Consider the following 23,966-nt stretch of genomic DNA (forward strand, 5'->3'; position numbering starts at 1 on the left):
GTAACAAAGTTACAAAGGAGGTTAGGCAGGCGAAGGCATATTACGAGAAATCTTTGGCAAGGGATGCAGAGAAAGACAGCAAAGAGTTCTTTACTTATGTAAACTCTAGAAGGAAGGGGATGAATCAGATTGGTCCACTTGATATCGATGGGTCAACTGTTGATGATCCTGCTTGGGTAGCTAACAAACTAAATGAATATTTTGCATCGACATTCACACATGAGGAGTTATTCAGCGAGGAGAATGCCAGAGGTGTATTCAACTCTGGCAGTAAGCTAGAGAATCTTGTAATAACTGAGAGTAAAGTGGAGGAGAAATTGTTGAAGATAAACACAAGAAAGGCACCTGGGGTGGATGGGATCTATCCAGTTATATTAAAGGAGGCAGCAAAGGAAGTAAGCAAACCCTAAGCCATAATTATGAGAGTTTCCTTGGACTTAGGGGAGGTACCCATGGACTGGAGATGTGCAGATGTGATCCCAATTCACAAAGGAGGATCAAAGGCTGACACACGTAATTATAGACCTGTGAGTTTAACTTCTGTTCCCGGAAAATTAATGGAGGCACTGGTTAAAGAAGCACTGCAGGATCATCTAGACAGGACTTCAGTTATAGCTCGGACACAGCATGGTTTTGTTAAGGGGAAGTCTTGCCTGACCAATTTGATTGGATACTATGATACAGTCACAAAAGAACTGGATGCAGGGAATAACTTTGATATTATATACTTGGATCTTAGAAAGGCTTTTGATACTGTTGCACATGGAAGACTGCTGCACAAATTGGAGCAGTGTGGCATTGGAGGCAAATTGCTGCTATGGATAAAGGGGTGGTTGAGGGGGAGAAGACAGAGTGGTAATAAATGGACACTGCTCATCGTGGACTAATGTTATTAGTGGAGTCCTTCAGTATTGGGTCCATTATTGTTTTCTGTATTTATAAATGATATTGATGATGGTATATCAAGCTTAATGTCCAAGTTTGCAGACGATACGAAGGTTGGCAGGGTTGTCAAGGACACTACTGACGCTATGCTGCTGCAACAGGATCTGGAAAGGTTGAGCAGATGGGCTGAGAGGTGGCAAATGAAGTTTAACATTGACAAATGTAAAGTACTACATATGGGAAACAGCAACCCCAGAGTAACGTATCAACTCTGTGGTACTACACTGACAGTGGTAGAGAATGAAAGGGACCTTGGGGTGGTTGTGCAGGCAGATATGAAGTTCTGAGCAGTGCAGACGGGCTGCAAGAGTAGCTCATGGTGTATTGTCAGTGATATATAGGAATTTTTCTAGCAGGGATATGGAGGTGATTATTCCCTTGTATAAGGCAATGGTCAGGCCACACCTAGAGTACTGTATACAGGCCTGGAGGCCTCATTTCAAGAAGGATGTAGAGCTGCTGGAACAAGTACAGAGAAGGGCAACAAGATTAGTGAATGGAACAAAGGAGTGCTCTTATGAAGAAAGGCTTAAGTTTTGCAAATTACAGTGTCTGAAGACTAGGCACCAGCGAGGTGATCTGATAGAGGTGTATAAAGCCTTGAATGGTTTGAGCATGCTCAATGCTGATGGGATTCTTCCTCTTGCTCAGAATAATCACCTGAGAGGGCATAAATTCAAATTGAGGAAAGATAGACGTGCGGAAATTTGCCTTTAGCCAGCGGATGGGTGGATGGTGGAACAGACTTCCATCCCTTGTCGTGGAAGTTGATAGCTTAAATAAGTTTAAGGCTCAGCTGGTCAGGTATTTCAAATGAACAGAGGGGTGAAGTGGAAGTGTTTTTTTTTTTTTTTTTTTTTGGCTGATGCTGCATAAGCTTGCTTTCTTGCATCAAATGCCCCTACTAATGCTAATTCTAATGCTTTTTTAAAATTTATTCAAATTACACACTTCCATAGGGACACCTTTTAAAATTTGAGATGGGAGTTTTTTCCAACAATTAATTGCTCATTGGCTGAAAGTAAAGTTTTGCACATCCATCCTGCAGCCGCCTTGCTTAATTTTAACTTGTTCCTTATGTGGGTTTTTTTAAGAAAGAGTAGAGATGCTGTCAGCATTTAGTTTACTCATTTCATTTAAAGCCTTAAGCATTTCAGGCAAGTTTCCGCACAGGTGTCTAGTTTCCAGGCATTGTGATTAGTAGAATTAACCCCAAACCACTGCAGAGCTCATCAAAACTATGCCATGAACTTGGAGCCCTGACAAATGAGGTACAGTTCTATTCTCTGATAAGTCCCGTTTTAGCTTTCACACATATTCTAGATGTTATTTCATCTGGAGACAATGACGAATGTGGTATCATCCCTCCAAGATCAGAGGGAAAAAAACACGGTGGAGGCAATGCTCTCGTGTGGGGCAGAATAAATGATCAACGGCTGCACCCCTCTTTATGTTTTTGATAAGTGTACTGTAACTGCACAGAGATATCAAGAACAGATCCTTGAACCTTCGCATGACTTTTTTCGGGGGTGCGGTTGGCCCAGTTTTTTTTTTTTTTTTGTGCACGAGAAGATGTTACATTACTGCACAATAGAGCTGAACTGGTGGAGGAATATCTTGAAACTGAAGATATCCAACTATTGCCGTGGCCAGCATGATCACCAGACTTAAATCTGGTCGAGCATGTGTGGGACGCCCTTGGTCGTCGCATTGTAAGCCAACTGTGAACTCCTCAGTCACTTTGTGATCTAAGATCTGCGCTGGTGGAGGAGTGGGATTTATTGCCATAGAATCTTATAGACACCCTTATATTAAGCATGGTTCACTGCTGTCAGGCCTGTTTAGCTGTTGGAGGTGATAATATGCCGATTTCATGTATTTTCGAGCATCTTGTCAACTTCTGTAAGGTGACATTTTTGGCAATTCTTATACAACCTTTATAAACAATCCTTATACCTGTCCGAAGTTTCTCGCTGTCTTCTCATTTCATTGTTATTCTATTGTACACCACCATATCAAATTTTGTCTCACTTCTTCGCAAACTGTATGAGTTACACCACATTTTATATGTGCTTTGTTAATTTTTCTAGCAGTGTAGTTAATTTTAATCCTTTTAAAACTCAGGCCTGCCTTATATCTCACCAAAAGTAGTCTGCTGCTGCTGCTGCTGTGCTTACCTTTGATGACACTCAGATCTCTACACAAGATCACATATCACTGTTAGGGATATGTGATCTTGTCTGGCCTCTGATCTTGTTTGACATAAGCACATCACAAATATTACTTCCTCTGCATCTAAAAAATTAGCTTTTCTCATTTTTTCTTAAATTACTTTTCTTCTGAATAAGTACTCACTCTGCAAATATAAAATCTGCCCTACCATGGAATACTGTTCCCACATCTAGGGTCGTGTACCCAAAGCCTCTCTCTCAGACTTCTGGGTTGTATTCAAAGAAGGGCGTTAAGGTTAATTAATGATCCACATCTTAAAAGTCTCTCCACTCTGTCTCATAGATGTTCTCTCTCTCTCTCTTCTACATGCCTTTTGTATTGATACTTCCATGGGTAATATTCTTTTGAATTGGTGTCTCCTTTGTCTTCCAAACCAGTCTGTACATGTGCTGCAACCAGTCAACCTTCATTTACTCCAGTTTGAAACTCTCAGAACAAACATTTATTTCCCCTCATTTATCCCTTAAACTTCTGTTTTCTGGAACAATATTCCTTGAAATGTGTTTCCTAATAATTTAAATCTACAGAAATTAAAGTCTAATATCAACAGGTATCTTCTTTCATCTTCTCAACCTTCAATCCACATGTAGTACAAAGTACTATAGGTTCTAATACCATTTGTGTTTGTATTTTCATAAAAAAAATCATTTTCCTATTACTTTTTTAATATTAGTATTATATTTACAAGGTGTTATCTCTGACATTTAAATAAGTTGTTCAAACTGTTTTCACTGATTTACTTCTCAATAAATTGTATCTCTTCTAAGTAAACTGACATATGGTGCACCATTTATATTACTTTAATTGGTGTTAGGACACATTGATGAAAGAGAAATTTTTATGAAAATGTTTATATTTAAAACAATGGAATACATAGAGTTAAAATCCGATAATACATGAAATAATGTAGTGTTTTAAACAAACTTTAACACTAAATTTTTTAAATTTTAGTAATTTATGTTTATTAAAATTAATAACTATAAATTTAATGAGATGGCCCTCTCACTTGAATTGTGTTTTTTGAATAAATTGGAAATTTTCTGTTGAATGAAGATCCTGTTGTATTGCTGTTTTTCATAACTTGTTAATTTCCCTTAGTGTAAAAGAAGTGTAATTTAATTTTTTTTTTATTAGTTTAAAACATTCTTTTTCTTCTTTTCTTAAAATTTAACTTGAACTTAAAATTTCTTAACATTCTTTACTTAAGAATTCTTTTTCTTTACGTTCATACAGATTCATTGTGAAAACTCATGAAATGCTTGCTCTTTCATTTTCTTCCAGGCACTTTCTTACATCATCCGATTTAATATCCTTTTTATCACTGTTATGCCACACATTATAGTGCTCTTTATCCTTGATTCCATCTAAATAAATAAGACTAGCATAGCTCTTTCCATGTACTTACTGTTGTACTCTGCTTTGCTTCATTCTAACCTTTTTTTTTTTTTTTTTTTTATGAAACCCCCAAACACGTGAGGTATTAGAACCTATAGTACTTAGTACCGTGCATGGGTAAGAGGTTGAGAAGACGAAAGAAGATATTTGTTGACATTAGACTTGAACTTCCCTAGATTGTAATTTTCAGGAAATACGTATGAAGGAAGGTTGTTCCAGAAAATGTCAATTGAATGAATAAACGAGGAAGATGAAAAGTTAGTTCTTTGAGTTTGAAGTTGGACAGTAAATGGATGTTGGCTGGTGGCGGCACGTGTTCAGATTGTTTTGGAAGAGAGAGCGGGAATTATAAAAGCCAATTCAGAAGAACAGTGCCCATGGAAGTATCTATAGAAAAGGCATGCAGCAGAAACAGAACGTCTATGAGACAGAGAATGGAGAGAGTCTGTTAGAGATGAGTCATTAATTAACTTAACTGCTCGCTTCTGAATGGAATCTAGAAGCCTGAGAGAGGTTTTGGGGCCACTGTCCCAGATGTGGGAACAATATTCCATGGTAGGGCGGATTTGCGATTTGTACAGAGCGAACAGCTGTTTGGAAGAAAAGTAATGGTGAGAGTGAAAGAGAAAACCAAGTTTTTTTGATGCAGAGGAAGCAATATTTGTAATGTGCTTGTGGCAGGAGAGATTAAAAGTCAGGGTTATCCCCAAAAGAGATATATCATCTTGCCTAGAAATTGGAGTGTCACCAAAGATAATCATAGATGCAGAAGAATCCTATTTGCGAGATATAAGACAGGACTGAGTTTTAGAAGGATTGAAATCAACTAAGTTGGTTTTTTCCCAGTGGAGATGGGAATTTAAGGAATTGGTAATGGATATTTGAGAAGTTGAAGCTGATTGAGCAGGGTGAGTTTTTCAAACTGGAAAGTGTAATGCAATGTGCTATCATCAGCAAAACTATGGATAGGATTTCCAGTCAATGGAAGAAGAAGACCACTCACCTCGACCGTGTACTTAGAAGGGTTGTTTGTGAGAAAAAGATCAAGGGTGTTGGCTGTATGGTAGAATTGTCCAGTATTCTTATGAATCAGCAAAACTATGGATAGGATTTCCAGTCAATGGAAGAAGGTCATTAATATACAAAAGGAAAAGAGTGTGGGAAAGAACTGAACCTTGGGGAACATCAGCATTAGTGGAAAAGTTAGAAGATCTACCAGTTAGCCATCTACCATCACCCTGAGTGAGCGGTCAGAGAGAAAACTGGATACGCAATTACAAAAAACAGTTGACAAACCATAAGATGGAAGCTTGTTTAGAAGACCTTTATACCAAACAAGATTGAAAGCCTTTGAGATGTCAAGAGCAACTGCTTGTGTTTCACCGAACGTTTCCATTGAATTTCTCCATAAATGGGTAACATAAGCCAGAATATCACCTGTGGATCGACACTGACAGAATCCATACTGGCGATCGTTGATCAGACGGAAGGTTTCTAGATAGTTTAAGAGTTGATGTTTAATTGATTTCTCCATTACATTAGAAAGAGAAGAAGAAATTTCTCCATTACATTAGAAAGAGAATTGCAGTGGGATGATAATGGGATGGGAGGGATTTGTCACCCTTTTTAGGAACTGGCTGGATATGAGCAAATTTCCAAGCAGAAGGAAAAACACCTTTGGAATAAGAAAGTGAAAAAAGGCGGCAAAGATAGGAGTAAGTTCAGGAGCACAGATTTTGAGAACAAGTGGAGAAATACCATCAGGGCCTGGAGCTTTCTTAGCATCAAGATTCATCAAAATCCTTCTGACATCCTTATGATGGAAGACCACAGATGGCATTGAATGGAGCATGCTGGGAATGGTCGGAGGTGTTTTACTAAGATGACTGATACATGAGTTGGAAGAAAAATGGGATGCTAGCAGGTCAGCTTTATCTTTGGCTGAAGTGACAGTAGAACCATCTGGTTTTGACAGAGGTGGGAGCAGAGATGGACAAAAGTTGGGGCCAATAGCTTTGGCAAGAGACCAGAATGCTTGGCTACCATTAGGGCAAGAAGCAAGTTTTCTACTCTTAGCCTGTTCAAAATCTAGTTTGGATTGATTAATAACTGCTTTACAATTGTTGCAAGCGTTGGTGTAGACAGAAAATGAAACTGAAGAATTGAAAACAAGCCAATTACGATATGCAACATTCTTTTCTTGAACAGCCTTAGCACATTTATTGGAAAATCATGGTTTAGATAAAGGATGAGATTTTAAGTTGGAGTGTGGAATATAGAATTCCATTCCTACAAGAATAATTTCACTGACACGATCTGAGCAAACGTTGACATCAGTAGTTTTGAAACAGTAATCTGACCAAGGAAAAGAAGAAAAGAAATATTGCAGGTCATCCTACATTTTGTATTCTTGTAATGCTAAACAACATGAGGCTGGGAATAGCCATGAGATAAAGGCTCCATTGGAGAAGAGACAGTCACCAAGTTGTGATCTGAGGTGCCTAAAGAACCACTCACCTCGACCATGTACTTAGATGGGTTGTTTGTGAGAAAAAGATCAAGGGTGTTATTATTATTATTATTATTATTAGCCATATAATTAAGTGCAAGGAAGCCTGAGGCTTATGCTGCACCGGCCAAAAAAAAATTTCCCTATTACCCTGAGAGAGAGAGAGAGAGAGAGAGAGAGAGAGAGAGAGAGAGAGAGAGAGAGAGAGAGAAAGGAATCACCAAGAAAGGGTTGGCTGTATGGTTAGGATTGTCTGGTATTCTTGTAGGTAAATGAACAATCTGTGCAAGCCATTAGTAATTGCAAATTCCTCAGCATCATGACCAGCTGGGTCAGTGTGACTAGAAAATGGAAGCCAGCTGGAGTTGTGAACATTAAAATCACCAAGGAAAATTACCTCCCTGTTAGGAAAGTTGTACTGGAAAAAGTCAAGTTGCAAAGAGAGGAAGTCAAGGAGTTCCAAGTGATTAGTGGAGTTGGAAGAATGGTAGAGACAACAGATGAATTTGACAATGAGTAGAGAGATTTTAAGCCAGAGATTTTAAGCCAGACAAGATCGAAAACAGGAGATTCCAAATTACCAAGTCTCTGACAGGGAATATTGGAACGGACATATGCACAAATACCACCTTTGAGGCAAAAGGAATCATATAGCAAATAATTTGGGCAACTGAAATGAGCAGTGGTTGAATCAACCAATAACAGATTCTTTCAGAAAAAGTACATGGGGTTTGGCATGCAAGTGGAAATGGACATCATTGAGATTAGAATTGAGACAATGTATATTTGTGAAATGAACAAGGAAGTGTTTAGGAGGTTTAGATCTTTTCACAGATAAGTTTGCTCTATTAGTTGGAAAATTCATGGTGTATTCAATAGTAAGAAAAAGTGGGGGGACATGCTGTATGAAGTAATGAAATTTTTGGATATGGCATACACATGGTAAGAATATACTCAGATCCTTGACATAACGTGGCCTCGACTGGGCCCCCCCCCTGCATACACACTGCTTGGACTCCCTCCAGTCACTATCTGGCAGAGTAGAGGCAGCAAGTTATACCCTAGCTGATCCGGAAGCCTCCTAGTGAGTTACCAATAGGTTCGGTCCGGTGTACTAACTAGCGGCCGGCTTGCAAACCAGTTTTAGAGCTGTACCTTCGAAACGAAAGGAAGTTTGATCTCACCAAAGTGTTCATCATAACCTCAAAGGATATCAATCATACTGCATGATGGAAGAGATGGGGGGGGGTTGACCGGAACATTGCTCTGGAGACTAAACATGGGTTCCACCACTTCAAGCCTCCAATAAGCAAAGTGGTGGTATTGCACCGGTTGATGAGAGTCATCTACCACCTATATTGCCTGGTAACACAGAGGGGCAGCATTCCTCCCTGTGGTGTAAGCTCCAATGCCTTGACCCCTGCTTACGTTGGTTCACACCTGGGTGGTCACCTATAGTGCACTTGTGCATGGGGTTATACTCAGGATTACTAACAGTCCCACCATCATGAAGGTGCAAACAGAGGATTTGGCTGTCACAGATCATCTGGACTTTGCTGAAATTAGGTCCACTTGGCTTGAGTGTCACCTGAATATTAGTTCCATTAGCATTTTAGGCTCCCAGGTAGCAAGCATAGCTTGTCTAGCATATCTGAGAGAATGTCTGCGACAGCCTCAAAGACCAAACCTGCATTACAGTTATAAATAATACATTTTATGTTATAATTTTTAATATTAGCCAATATTTTTTCTCCTGTTGTCAGAAATATCAAAAAAACCAAACACTTGTTTCCTTTGATATAAATGTTTACAGCCTAGTATGACTCACTGATCTGTAGGTTGTATGAGAGTGCTGTGATACTGGGTGGTGGGAAAAGGCACTTGATATTGCCAATTTTGCTTGATAAAATTTTATTGGAATGATGTGCACTTACATTTATCCAACAGTAAATATATCTTAATATTTTCATTGGCATTTAATTTCTCCCTTCAAATGATTTTACTTTTACAAAGTGATTGTGAAGCAGTTCTGAAAGAATTTTGGAATAATATATTATTAAATTTTTGTTTAGGAAAATTCTCCATTCTGCATAAATAAAATACAAATACATGTATAAAAATGTAGTTAGAATTATAAAAGACACAAATTAGCGTAATTACTTTTCCAAGTTTGTGCTCCCCCCCCTGTTGGGTGGGAAATAGTGCAAATGAAACTAAAACAATTCAAATAAATTTACACCGTTAAACATACAAGAATAAATTAATGAATTATAAAAAAAAGTAATTGTAAAAAACAGTAATGTTCAAAATATTCAATAAATTGATTATAAATTCAAATCAGCTAGGCTTTTCTCAATTCTCATGGCCAGTTGACAACATTTGTGATTCCTTTAGGAGTTGTGACCCTAACTTGCTCTCCACTGCCTTAAAAATAGTGTGTAAAATTAAACTTTTCATCTGCTTTTAGTGGTATTGGAGGAGGAGGAGCAGATCAAAAGAAGAAACAAAGAAAAAAGAAAAAACAGAAAGAAATAGAAGAATCAGCATTGTCTCCTACTGATGGAAGCAATGCAGAACTAAAGGTGATGAAACCATAATTTTGAATTTCAGATCAGTAGAAAAACTAAGCAAATATTGTTTCTAGTGATTCATTGCCCTTAGAGGATTTAAAGGATGCCACTTTGAATTATTACTTACTGCATATTATTGAGACTCATAAGTGTGTTTCAGTAATATGCATATTAAAAATAGTTTCATTTGTTTAAACAGAAAGTTTTTCTTTTATGAAAGAGAGATATATTGAAAATAGACCAATATTTACTTTTTTGTAATATGATTGGCATAATTTATTTTTTGCATAGTTTGTGAAGATTCAATGAATATGTAAGCATGAAGTTTTCCATTAATTTTTTATAAACTTGTTACTTATTTAGAATATTTATCCTTTTACTTGCTTTTCAGTTCTGTAAATTATGCTTGGTTACTGCTATAATTACACACTTCTCAATTACTTTACACCAAAAGAGATATTAATAATACTGTTGTAGTAGTAGTGGTGGCATGTGATGCAAGAAAGCAAATGTATGAGCTTATGCAGCATCAGCCAAAAAAAAAAAAAATCACACCATTCCCTCCAAATGCCTGTCCAGTTCCTCCTTAAATTTATTCAACCTATCAACTTCCACAACGACAGATGGAAGTTTGTTCCAGCAATTAACCACCCGCTGGCTAAAGGCAAATTTCCGCACATCTATTCTACATCTGTCCTTTCGTAATTTGAATTTATGCCCCCTTAGGTTCGTAATCTGAACAAGTGGAAGGATCCCATCAGAATTCAGCGTGCTGAACCCATTCAAGGCCTTATACACCTCAATCAGATCACCGCGCAGGTGCCTAGTCTCCAGCCACTGCAATTTGCAGAACTTAAGCCTCTCTTGATAAGAGGATCCCTTCATTCCCCTCACCAATCTTGTTGCCCTTCTCTGTGCACGCTCAAGTAAATCTACATCCTTCCTAAAATGAGGCCTCCAGACCTGTATGCAGTACTCAAGGTGTGGCCTGACCATTGCCTTATACAGAGGGATAATCACCTCCTTTTCCCTGCTAGCAAAATTCCTATATATCATTGACAAAACCCCATGACCTGCCCTGGCAGCCTGTCTGCATTGCTCAGAAAACTTCATATCAGCCTGCACAATTACTCCCAGGTCTTTTTCATTTTCTACCACCTTAAGTGTAGTACCACACAGTTGGTACGTTTCTCTGGGGTTACTTCTACCCATATGCAGTACTTTGCATTTGTCAAGGTTAAACTTCAGTTGCCACTTCTTAGGCCATCTGCCCAAATTATCTAGATCCTGTTGCAGTCGCGGGTTCGATTCCCGCCTCGGGCTTGGATCAAAGTACTGCAAAAACCTTGGGAGGTGCAATATGGCCACAGAAGCCGATGCGCCAACAACTACCAAATCAAAAAAAAAAAAAAAAAAATTCTGTTGCAGTAGCACACTGCCCTCTCTGGCCAAGGGTTGTTACAGAAAAGTCATGTGGTGCCTAATTAAGCTTAATTCCTTCTTGACTGTATGCCTAAATCAGTCTGAAAGTCGTTTGTATTTTTTCCTGATACTTTGTTAGCAGAAATTTTTTTCTGAATATTTTCTGAAGGTTATTTCTCAGGTAAACTGTCATTTGGGCTATAAAATACTTTGATTACCATATTCTAGGGTATATTCTAGAAATAGTGATAGGAAGAGGAGGAAAGTTCATATTGATTTAAACCTCTGACAGCTGTGAAAGAATTGTAGAAAAAATGCATTTGATTCTAAGGCTAGTACATGATCTCCAAGTAAACATTTTTTAACTCTAATATAGCTTCACATGGATGCCTTTGCTCTTGGAATATTTAAATGATATTGAAACACTTCATGTGAGGTGGTATGCATTGTTGTAGGGTGATTGTTTTGTAGTACAGCCTGTGCTATTTTTCAGCTCTCCCAAAAACTAAACTGGTGGAGTGTTTTCTCTGTTTTGTTAGCCTGAGATAGATATATAGTATATGAGGTGTGAGCCAAAAGTTACCAGACTGAGGCAATAAAATTAATTTACATTAGTTACATGTTGGTACTGTCTTCCTTTGAAGTAGTCCCCTCCAGAGTTTATACATTGATCTCATCACTTTCACTGTTTACATCTCTGGAATTCCTGTTTCATGATGCTGTCAAACACTTTCTGCGATTCAACTTGAATCTCAGCATCTTGATTCTCTGTTTCAAATCTTTGTCCTTTTAATTGAATTTTCATTTTGGGGAACAGGATCACATCACAGGGGGCCTGCCTGGTCAGGAGAACAAGGAGGGTGTTGGATCATCACCATTTTGTTCTTGGCTAAAAACTGACAAAGCTGTCTGAACTGCCATATTGTCTTGATGCAGAAGCCAATCCTGAGTGTTCCATTTGTCTGGGTGTTTTTTCCCTGACATACTCCTTCAAATGCCTTAGGACTCTAGTGTATAACTGGTGATTTACAGTTTGGCCTGATGGAAGGAACTCCTGAGAACAATTCCCTCATTGTTAAAGAAAACAATCAGCATGTCCTTCACGTTTGATCTGACCTGCCTTGCCTTTTTTGATGTTAAGATAATGGACTTTTCCATTGGAAGGACTCTTGCCTTGTTTCTTGGTCATAACCATAAGCCTCGCTTTCACACCGTGTTATGTATGATCTTGGAAAGGGAATTTCTATCCTTTTCAGCCTGTGCTTGCAGGTTCCTACACACAAAGCCTGTTCATCATTCAGTAAATGAGGCACGAATTACAATGCATTGTCCTGTACAGTACAATAGGCCAAGAATGTTACAAATATTGTTAATCATATGTCATCTATCCTCATGCACTTTTTCAGCATTTTCATCATTTTGATGACGATGCACTTTTTCAGCATTTTCATCAATGAATAAAAATTGTGGATGACCTGAGCACTCAAAATCCTCAACAGATGTTTGGCTGCCTTGGAAATGAAAATACAATTGAAAAGTTTGTTCTGCTAACGTCATCACCAAACTTTTTTAAGCATTTTGTAAGTCTCTGAAGCTGTTTTCCCACGTTTATGACAAAATTTGATGGAAATTTTCTTTTCCTTAATGTCTGGCATCTTACTTGGCTACAAAAAGTGCAAGGCAATCAACAGAATCATGCTTAAATACCAATTGCACAAGTGCAAATTGTGTTAGTTGTCTGACAGCACCAGGGGGGTTCCCCCATCTCTGCGTTGTGTACTGTTTGTTTAGCACAGAACTCTGTGAAGGCCAGAGATTTAAAATGGCAATTGCACAGTAGCACAACATTCTGATGGCATGAGACTTTAGCATTAGCAGTAGTAGAGGCATATGATGCAAGAAAGCAAGCTCATGCAGCATCAGCCAAAAAAAAACAAAAAAAAAAACGCTCCCATTTTACCCCTCCATTCATTCCAAATACCTGTCCAGCTCAGCCTTAAATTTATTTAGGCTGTCAACTTCCACAACAAAGGATGGAAGTCTTCCACCAACCAACTACCCGCTGGCTAAAGGCAAACTTCTGCACATCTATCCTACAACTGTCTTTCCTCAATTTGAATTTATGCCCTCTCAGGTGATTATTCTGAGCAAGAGGAAGAATCCCATCAGCATTGAGCATGCTCAAACCATTCAAGGCTTTATACACCTCAATCTGATCACCTCACTGGTGCCTAGTCTCCAGACACTAATTTGCAAAACTTAAGCCTTTCTTCATAAGAGCAACCCTTGGTTCCATTCACTAATCTTGTTGCCCTTCTCTGTACTCGTTCCAACAGCTCTACATCCTTCTTAAAATGAGGCCTCCAGACCTGGACTCAAGGTGTGGCCTGACCCTTGCCTTATACAAGGGGATAATCACCTCCTTACAGGTGACCCCCGCTTAACGCTGATAATTTGTTCCGTAAAAACAGAGCGCTAAGCGAATCCACGCTAAGCGAGCACCGCTTTTCCATAAGGTAACATATGTATATGTAAGTTTCGGTCGGTGCCATAGGATATTTCCTAATCAATAATAAACGGTAGTGAAAAGATGCACAAATGTTGGTCAAAATATTTATTATTCAAATATTTGTACATATAAAACATTCTGCATTACATAAGTATATAATTATGTGGTAACAACTTACGTATCAAAATTAAACTTAAAATTCCAATTAAAATCATGAATTTAATTGATGAAAATGAAAAATGTGTCGATTTTGGGTTGAACTTTGGCCCTCTTCCAAATAAACTAAAAGAGGTATTAATTTTAAATCCCCCGCAGCATTACAACCCAACAATAAAGTCACCCGATCCTTCGCCGCTTTGAAACTTGGCATGTTTCTTTCTTCTTTCAATATGAAACTTCTTTTAGGCATTCGTTTCCACAAAAGTCCTGCTTCATCTATGGCCTTTCAGCAAATCGGAAATGATCCAGGAATGCCTGAGAGTATTTGCAACTCAATGCAAAGAAGACTACAAATATAATTGTTCTTACAGTTAAACTTGCAAGTCCTAAATTACGGCACACATCCACTTGTTGCTGACCGGAATCGATTCAAAACGTTTAATTTTTAATTTTCAAATTCAGTCTTTTTCTTACATTTATAGTCTTCGTACTGCGCTCAGACGTTGTTGCTTTTTCATTCTTATCGGCCATTATTAACTCTCCGAAAATGTAACTGCGTTGGTTGCATTAATTACGATACAATGTTACAACGCAAATATTATAAGCAATATACTTGATCATTTTTTAAAATGTTGATCTCGGAACTACATAACAAGTCACTGTACTGCAATTAAATTAGCGTGCGAGAAAATTTCGCTGAGTGTGGGAAAATTTCTGAAGTTGGCGTGGGAAATGTTTTAATGCTGTTTTGCTATTCATTTTCAAGCTATCGACTCCATCAAATGAAACAATTTTGTTAAAAATGCCAAAAATGCAATCTGTAAAAGAGTGTTATAGTGATCTGTGACAGCGTTATAGTCAGATACGGGTTATAATATAAGAACAGTGTTATAGCGAATCAGCGTAAAGCGAACCGCGTTATAACGGGGGCCTGCCGTATTCCTGTATATCATTGACAAGACACCATGAGCTACTCTTGCAGATCGTCTGCACTGCTCAGAAAACTTCATATCTGCCTGCACAATTACCCCAGGTCCTTTTCATTCTCTACCACTGTCAGTGTAGTACCACAGAGTTGATATGTTACTCTTGAGTTACTGCTTCCCATATGTAGTACTTTACATTTGTCAATGTTAAACTTCATTTGCCACCTGTCAGCCCATCTGCTCAACTTTTCTAGATCCTGTTGCAGCAGCGTACTGTCGTTAGTGTCCTTAACAACCCTGCCAACCTTTGTATCGTCTGCAAACTTGGACATTAAGCTTGATATACCATCATCAATATCATTTATAAATACAGAAAACAACAATGGACCCAACACTGAACCCTGAGGGCTTCCACACTAACTCACAGTGAATTAATTCAGTGGCATTTAATGATGTACTGCTATGCCACATTGATTAATGCTCCACAACTGAAAACTTTGTTTTGACCTCATTAGTTTTATCTCTGTAACTTCAGCATTTCTTCCCACAAAAGTTGGCATATTTATCAGAGAATATATGCAATTTGTATACATGATTTACTAATGCCTCATGACTTGAATTTCTATGATGTATTTAAAGTGATTCAAGGAAATTCCAAAATAAGTCTATAGGCATATATACTGGGTGGCTTTAGTGGCCACAAAACAGCCAGTGCCCTTAAAATTTAGATCTTTCCCATTCCATATTTTGGGAAATACCTTCATATAAAAACTAGCAGATGATTGGGTCAAATTGTCTAATTGTTGGAGTTTAAACAATTGTATCTGTGCATATGGGTCATTTGTAGCACAGTATACCTTTGCATCGTGTATCAAGAATGGTGCTGGTTATGATTGCTTTTGCAGCTTTGTTGTTTCTTTCATGTTGCTAAACAATGTATGTGCCCCAGGGTTCCACTGTATTGTATTGTATAACTTATATAATATTATATGTAAATTGCATGACATAATACATAATTATATATATTCTATTATATAATTTATATAATATAACAACATTTATACAGGATTAAGTACTCAGGTTAATTTGACCTGTCCTTCAGCTGGTTAAATCCTAAGTTTTCAGGTATATTTAACCTGATAATAATATCTTACAAGGCTTTTCTGATCAGTTTAATCATATATCTCCAGAATATATAATAAAAGATTTCACAAATGCTTTAAGTGTATTTACTTCAGAGCCTGCTTCCAAAACTGTAATAATGGAAGTCAAAAGTTAAGGAAGTGATGAAACTAAATAATAACAACCACCTCACTGCTTAAAAAGATCTCCAAATATTAGTTTTACCCTTGAAAGAAAAGATATCGCTTGTAAAGAAAGCAGAATTGCTGAAAGAGTTTACCACAGACTTAGCAGCAGTTTTAAAACTTCTGTTCTGATCAACCCCTTTATCCCCACAAGGCATAGTGAAGAGGGTGACCTTGTAGGACTACATTCCCTTATCATTAGGACCAGGGCTGGACAAGATCAGAACTCTCAGAGAGAGAGAGAGCGTGAGAGAGAGAGAGAGAGAGAGAGAGAGAGAGAGAGAGAGAGAGAGAGAGAGAGAGAGAGAGAGAGAGAGAGAGAGAGAGAGAAACAGCTGTTCCAAGAAATTCTTGCATGAAGTCATTTCCTGTATTTTTGAGAAATCTGAGCTCCAGAGGCAAAGAGACCAAGCATTCTTTATATGTAATAATATATTTTTCTCCTATCACCCTGGAATAGGGAAAAGGATCTCCAGGATAGCAAAAAGACACTAGGTAAGTGTTCTCAGGTAACAAAAAGTCAAAGCAACTCCTCCTTTTCCCTCAAAAAGTCCAAGACAATGTATTGGGTGGACTGCCAATGTGTCAAGCTGCATTCAGCGATCATACTGTAGGGTCAGGATGGAGAAGCATGCTGTTGAATCCATGTAGGGGAGCATAACACAGTATTCCACTTGATAAATGAAAACCACCAGTTCCACCTTGGATGCACACACAGAAAGCCATAAACCACAACCAGAGGAAGAGGAAAAGAGAATTCAAGGAAGCCTGGGCTTTGCAACATAGCCCAAAGAGCAACATCAACATGAGGAGAGTAACCAGTCCTCCAGCTTTTCTTGTTATCTAGCATCTTTACACCCATATATCTAGTCAGGCATTGCTATATCCCCATGTTAAAAAAGGTACAAATCTTTGAAAAACTAAAATATATCTCCATGGAGTAGTATTTTAGTTTTTCAAAAAGTTAGAAAACGCTTGTTATGCTTTCATGTTTCTGTCACCCTGAATTCTTTTTAATTTTAGGTTTTAATCATATCAGGTCAAAACAAATAAGGTATACTTTTTCTTACATGTAGATATTTTTTTAGTTTATCTCTATTTTTAGTTTCGTTTCACTTCCCTGTTTTTAACCCTTATAAAGATTTAGAAATAAGATTTAAGATTTAATAAAGATTTAAGAGTTTAATAAAGAATTTAATAAACCTTAATAAGGATTTTTATTCACCCAGTAGTTGGAATAGAAAGATGAATTTTTTTTTTGTTTGATATCTTGAAATCTCTATAGCAACCACACAAATTTTAGTTTTGATCAGACAGTTCATTTTTTTTTTTCTTTGCAGTGCTGAATGAAGCGAAGTGTCACAATGGATAAAGGGAATACAGATTAGTGATTTAGTTCCTCTATTTACAAGGGAAACCCCCCAAAACAATCCATGAAGAATGGTTGCTGTTTATGGAGAAGATTGCCCAGGTTACAGTGTTGTTGCACATTGTTATAAACGATTCAGTGTAGAAGAACTTCAGTGCATGATGAAGAAATCCCAAGAGGTGGCCCTGCAACTGCTGTAACAGAAGTGTTGCAAAAATTGAGGCATTAATCCTGGAAGACCTCCATATTAGTGTAGGGTCAGTGGAGAACATCATCAGTTGCTTATGCATGAAGTTTTTGCTAGATGGCTTCGCAAGACTTCTGATCCCTTACCAGAAAAAGGAAAGGGCATAATGTGCACATGAAATGTTGATGTGCCAAGAAAAGCAAGTGGAGTTTTTTTTTTTTTTTTTTTTATCTTGCTGCTACTCACCATGGATGAAACTTGGATCCGTCACTATGATCCTGAAAGTAAACAAATGTCAAAACAGTGGAAGCATTGCAGGATTGTCCCCCCCCTCATAAAAAAAAAAAAAAAAAAAAAAGGCAAAGGTGCAACCATGTGCTGGCAAGACATTGCTGTCATTTTTTTGGAATAAGTGTGGTGTAATACTAACAGATTATCTTCAAATGGCTGTACTGTGACAGCAAAGTATTATTCCAACCTCCTCATAAAGCTATGCGCAGCTATAAAACAAAAACAATGGGAAAAGCTGTTAAAAGGTGTGTGCCTGCTCCATGATAATTCCTTTGCACATTCTTTGCATGTGCTGCAGTGAGGCATGCCCATGAATGTGGTTTCGAAATATTGCTGCATCTTGCTTATTCCCCTGATCCTGAACTCTCGAATTTCTTCCTTTGTCCTGCCCAGAAGTCCTTTCTTCGTGGAAAACACTTTGCTGCTGATGATGATGAGATTATTTCTGCTGCTGAGTTGTGATTTGAAGGACAGTCAGAGGACTTGTACAAAACTGGTCTGAGGAAGTGTTTTCATGGCCAAAATGTGTCGCTTTGTATGGTGATTCATGGTGTTTGTTTCAACCTTCTATTGTAACTACTTCTGGGAGAATGCAAATCTTTTTTGACTTCGCCTTGTACATTGTGGTCATATAGTTCCAATCTAGTAGGTTAAAAAAAAAATTCTTTCAGAATTAAATGTAATTGTAAGATACTCTGCCTGTTTCAGTTTCAGGTGCAGAATTTATTGAAAACAAGCAAAGAATCAAAAATATCATTCACAGGTGTTTTAACTCTCTGGAATGGATGCAGAGATGTGGCTAAATTTCTAGGGGAACTGGTGGAAAACTGTAGAGGCCATTGTGTATGTTGCTAAAATGTCCTTGGATATATAAGTTTAAAGTATTTCAATCAGGGACAGAAATAGATTGAATTTAGATTGAGTAAATGTGGTGGCCATGTGATTGGTCCTATGCAGCTAATTCAAAAGTGCTGTAGTGTTGGTTCAACCTTCTGCCAAAATATTGTGATGCTCCATGTTGGAAGATCATTACACCATAAACACTTTATCCTCTAACAGTGTAAGCAACATTTTTGTAAAAACATAAGTTATTGTTTAAATGTTGCAATCTGACATAATGCCGGCCAACACATTAACACTGAATTGTGCCTGGAATCAGACTATCTTGAATTTTCATACTTATTTTTGCTAACAGAAATGTAGTGCATGTTGAATATTCATTGGCATGCAAAAGATAACATGTCAGTTGCCAGTACATTGAAAGGAACGTAAAGATTGGCAACACTTAATCTGATTAGCATTAGTAGAGGCATATGATGCAAGAAAGCAAGCTTATGCAGCATTAGCCAAAAAAAAAAAAAAACACTCCCATTTCACCCCTCCGTTCATTTGAAATACCTGTCCATCTGAGCCTTAAATTTATTTAGGCTATCAACTTCCACAACAGAGGATGGAAGTCTGTTCCACCAATCAACTACCTGCTGGCTAAAGGCAAATTTCTGCATGTCTATCCTACATCTGTCTTTCCTCAATTTGAATTTATGCCCTCTCAGGTGATTATTCTGAGCAAGAGGAAGAATCCCATCAGCGTTGAGCATGCTCAAACCATTCAAGGCTTTATACACCTCTATCAGATCACCTCGCCGGTGCCTAGTCTCCAGACACTGTAATTTGCAAAACTTAAGCCTTTCTTTGTAAGAGCAAACCTTTGTTCCATTCACAAATCTTGTTGCCCTTCTCTGTACTCGTTCCAGCAGCTCTACATCCTTCTTGAAATGAGGCCTCAAGGTGTGGCCTGACCATTGCTTTATAGAAGGGAATAATCACCTCCTTATCCCTTCTAGAAAAATTCCTGTATATCATTGACAAGACACAATGAGCTACTCTTGCAGCCCGTCTGCACTGCTCAGAAAACTTCTTATCTGCCTGCACAATTACCCCCCAGGTCCTTTTCATTCTCGCCCGCGCCTCCGTAGCCAGGTGGGAAGGAGCAGCAGTGCATAGCACACGCTTCTTGATTAGACCGGGGTTCGAGCCCGTCACCACCAAATACGGAGAATGCGGAAAGGTCAGGGAATGACCACCGCATATCCCGGAGCAATATGGCCTTAGTTGCTAATGCTCCTAAAAACCAAATAACAACAACAACAACAACCTTTTCATTCTCTACCACTGTCAGTGTAGTACCACAGAGTTGATACGTTACTCTGGGGTTGCTGTTTCCAATATGTAGTACTTTACATTTGTCAATGTTAAACTTCATTTGCCACCTCTCAGCCCATCTACTCAACCTTTCCGGATCCTGTTGCAGCAGCATACTGTCAATAGTGTCCTTAACAACCCTGCCAACCTTTGTATCGTCTGCAAACTTGGACATTAAGCTTGATATACCATCATCAATATCATTTATAAATACAGAAAACAACAATGGACCCAACACTGAACCCTGAGGGACTCCACTAATAACATTAGTCCACGACGAGCAGTGTCCATTTATTACCACTCTCCGTCTTCTCCCCGTCGACCATCCCTTTATCCATAGCAGCAATTTGCCTCCAATGCCACACTGCTCCAATTTGTGCAGCAGTCTTCCATGTACAACAGTATCAAAAGCCTTTCTAAGATCCAAATGTATAATATCACAGTTATTCCCTGCAGTGTCCTTGCTAGTGTGTTAGTGCCCAACCCACAAATTCCAGTCAATATCTGAGAAATTAAAATCCCACATTATAAGACTCTCTGATTTACTGGCCCACTCTATTTCCCTGTACAGTTTCTTATTATACTCATCAGAGTCATTAGGCCTATAGCACACTCCTACTCTCAATTTTGATCTCCCAATGCTTATATCACACCAAACTGACTTGACACTGCACTGTCCAGCGATGTTGACTGGCCTCACTTCCTTGGATTTTATTTTTCTTAACTAATAGCATAACTCCTCCTCCCTTCCTATTCTGTCTATCCTTTCTGTACACATTGTTCCAGTTCTGCATTCCTTATATCTGTGTGACACCACATCTCTGATATCCCAACTATATCTGCCTTTGATGTTTTGAGTAATACCTCAAATTCATCAAATTTATTTACCAAACTCCTTGCATTGGTGTACACGCAAGTATACATGCACCTGTTCCTATTCTTAGCTACCCTAACACAACCCATGTGTTTACTTGTACCGCAATGACTCCCAGCAGTCTCTGAAATACCCTGCATCTTGTTTTCCAGACTGCTGCTCATTCCAATAGAAGCAGTGCAAGAATCACTTTCATCTCTGCCAGTGGCTACTGTTAATCTATTAGTCCTTGTATCCCCCCCCCTAAGATAGTAATTTTCTGACCCACATAACAGTGCCTCAATACCATCAGCAAATATTCTTGCACCCTTTCTATTTAAGTGTATACCATCCCTGTAGAAGCAGTCTCTCCTGTTAACAAGTACAAACCAGGCTGAAAAAAATTCTACCCCTTGAGCCTTGCACAATCTTTCTAAGGCCGAATTGATCGACAAGGCTCTCATCATATACTCCCTCCTGTCGTGTCTTTTTTTTCAACAGTGACCTGTACTTGTTAAGTAATTCTGCCGGTCTCCTGCTTTTAATATCATTAGTGCCAACGTTTACAACAATATCACCTTTTGTGCCCTTAAAAGATGATATCTGCTCTACAACGTCATCAACCTTTGCCCCTGGCAGACATACTGGTCCTGTTCCACCTATCCTTTTTACATACAGTGTTCCCCGTTTCCCTGACAATAGAGTCACCAGCAACTACTAGTTCCTGTGAGACCAGTGCATTCTGCATTGGGGTTTGCCGCTGTGTTGCGTGATGATCAAGTGCAAGCTCTGGCATTGATGTTGGGCAGCTGAGAGCTTGATGGGCCCCTCAATTTAGATCCTTTGAGGGCATCCACCCTGTCCTTCAAGCTCATATAGGCCCATAACAACGCTGAGTTGTTGCCTGATTTCCTTACACTCCTTACATTGCGCACACTCAAAGAAGTCCCCCATGGCAATATCATGTCCCGTACCCTATTGCTCCACAAACATCAAGCAAGCAATGCATTTTAAAAGGCTGTGATTCAGAGGGCAGCTGCCCCCCCAGTTCTCCCCTGAGCCACAGCACTCCCATTAGCTTGAGCCTTTTGCTTTGCTGCTCTGGTCTGAGTAATGATTTCGATTTAATTTCAATAAAATTTCAATTTCCGTACAAAATTATAACCCTAAACTTGTATCCCAACACAGTTATAACACTATATATCTATATATATTTTTCAGTATCGAGTATTATCTACGAGTTCCGCTTATATAACTTCCAAGTTATGTATTAATTAATTATGTTATGTTTGTAAAATCTAAGTCATTATATTGTATTTAAAATGTACAATTTAATTGACAATGAAGTTTAACAATATTAATAGATTTTACTGATTAATTGACAATATTATATAATATACTATACTAATCTAACGCTGTCTAGTTCGGGATATAACGTTGTATTGTATAACAATGGTGGCAAGTTACGAACAGTAAATCTACGGACACTTAAGTATTAATTAACTTCCAAAATCTTGCTGTCTCAATTCAGAATAAACCAAGGACCTTGACTAGGTCTATAAACTACTTATACAGGGTGTCTCAAAAATATTGGTACAAACGTTTAGGGGAGTAGGTAACATCTAAAGGAATGTGAATCGCATAGGAACCCATAACCGGAAACATCACGGGAAAGTAGTAGCAGAGGCACAAGAAGCAGAAATGACACAAGACAGTAATTAGTGGCAAACATTTATTTGACATAATATTAACAATGGAGTACGAGATGGATGCTCGAAGGTTCACTATGAGATGCGATGCATGCGTGACACCAACGCAGCATGGAATGGCGGACACGGTCGAACACACCTGGAGTTTCTTTGACAGTAGCAGCAGTGCAGACGAGTCTCACCACGAGATCTATTTCCATCTTCACAGGCGATTCATACACGATAGATTTGAGGGCCCCCACAGAAAGAAATCAAGGCTCGATAAATCAGGTTAGCGTGGGGGCCAGGCAATGGGTCCACAACGGCCAATCCATCGACGACCAAAATGCCTGTTCAAATGGTCACGAACACATCTTCCATAATGGGCAGGTGCCCTGTCATGTTGAAACCAAATGATGCATCTCACATTTGCTGGAACATTGTCAAGTAACCCTGGTAGAACTTGTTCAAGAAAGATCTGACATTTAGCGGAGTTCATGCGGGATGATAACAGGTATAGGCTGACTAAGCAGTCACTGACCATACCTGCTCACACATTTATTGCGAAGCAATGTTGTGCCGCATGAGGGTGCACACCGTGTGGGCCCTCTGCTAATCGATACACTAGGTGCATGTCTGCCAGCTCACAGTTCGTATATCGATGCACGCTCTTCTTGCGGCGACTACTGCTTGAATGAGTAAACCAGAAATTTTCCCTCTCGCGAACTGATGAACAGCACTGTGTACCGACTTACGGTGATGTTTTCGGTTATGGGTTCCTGTGCGATTCACATTCCTTTAGATGTTACCTACCTCCCCTAAACGTTTGTACTAATATTTTTGAGACACCCTGTAGAAAATAATTTTATATAACAATCGGTCAATAAAGCAGCTAAATATGGCTGAAAAACGTCTCGTTCAGATGAGCTGCAAAACTTGTAACACGTGGATTGGATACCCTTACCGATACTAAGTAATAACCTGCAAAATCTCTATCTAATTTAAACTTTAAACTAAGTATCATAACTAGGAATATAAAGCTACTCTAGAAAATAAGTTAATATGCCAATTTAAGCCAATAAAACAGAAAAAACTTCTATTTCCAGGAGCAGTAAAAACTTCGCCCGAACAAGGCTACTCCGTTCCCGATCCTTAATTTTAAATCAGTTCACACACTTCAATTTATAAAAAATTATTATTTAAAATTTCCACTATATGTGATCTACAATTTCTTTATCTGCACATTCGTAACTATTGAATTTCCACCTACATTATTACTAAAGTAGTCTGACAACACTGATTACTAAAGTAGTCTGACAACACTGATTACTAAAGTAGTCTGACAACACACTGATGATAACATTCAAGTTCAAGTCTGCCTATCTCCATGTTGAAGCAGTTT

General features: G+C 38.5%; 1 protein-coding gene across 1 annotated transcript in view; it reads left to right on the top strand.

The window, feature by feature from the left end:
* Window positions 1-23,966, top strand: part of Nmt (N-myristoyl transferase) — a 128,084-nt gene that overhangs the window by 34,052 nt on the left and 70,066 nt on the right. Inside the window, exon 2 of the mRNA XM_090383529.1 lies at window positions 9,549-9,663. Within this exon, the coding sequence (XP_090239655.1) occupies window positions 9,549-9,663 (115 nt within the window). The remainder of the gene's footprint in view (window positions 1-9,548; window positions 9,664-23,966) is intronic.

Source organism: Mastigoproctus giganteus, chromosome 10 (genome assembly GCF_048544385.1).
Source record: "Mastigoproctus giganteus isolate SK-2022 chromosome 10, ASM4854438v1, whole genome shotgun sequence".
NCBI lineage: Eukaryota > Metazoa > Arthropoda > Arachnida > Uropygi > Thelyphonidae > Mastigoproctus > Mastigoproctus giganteus.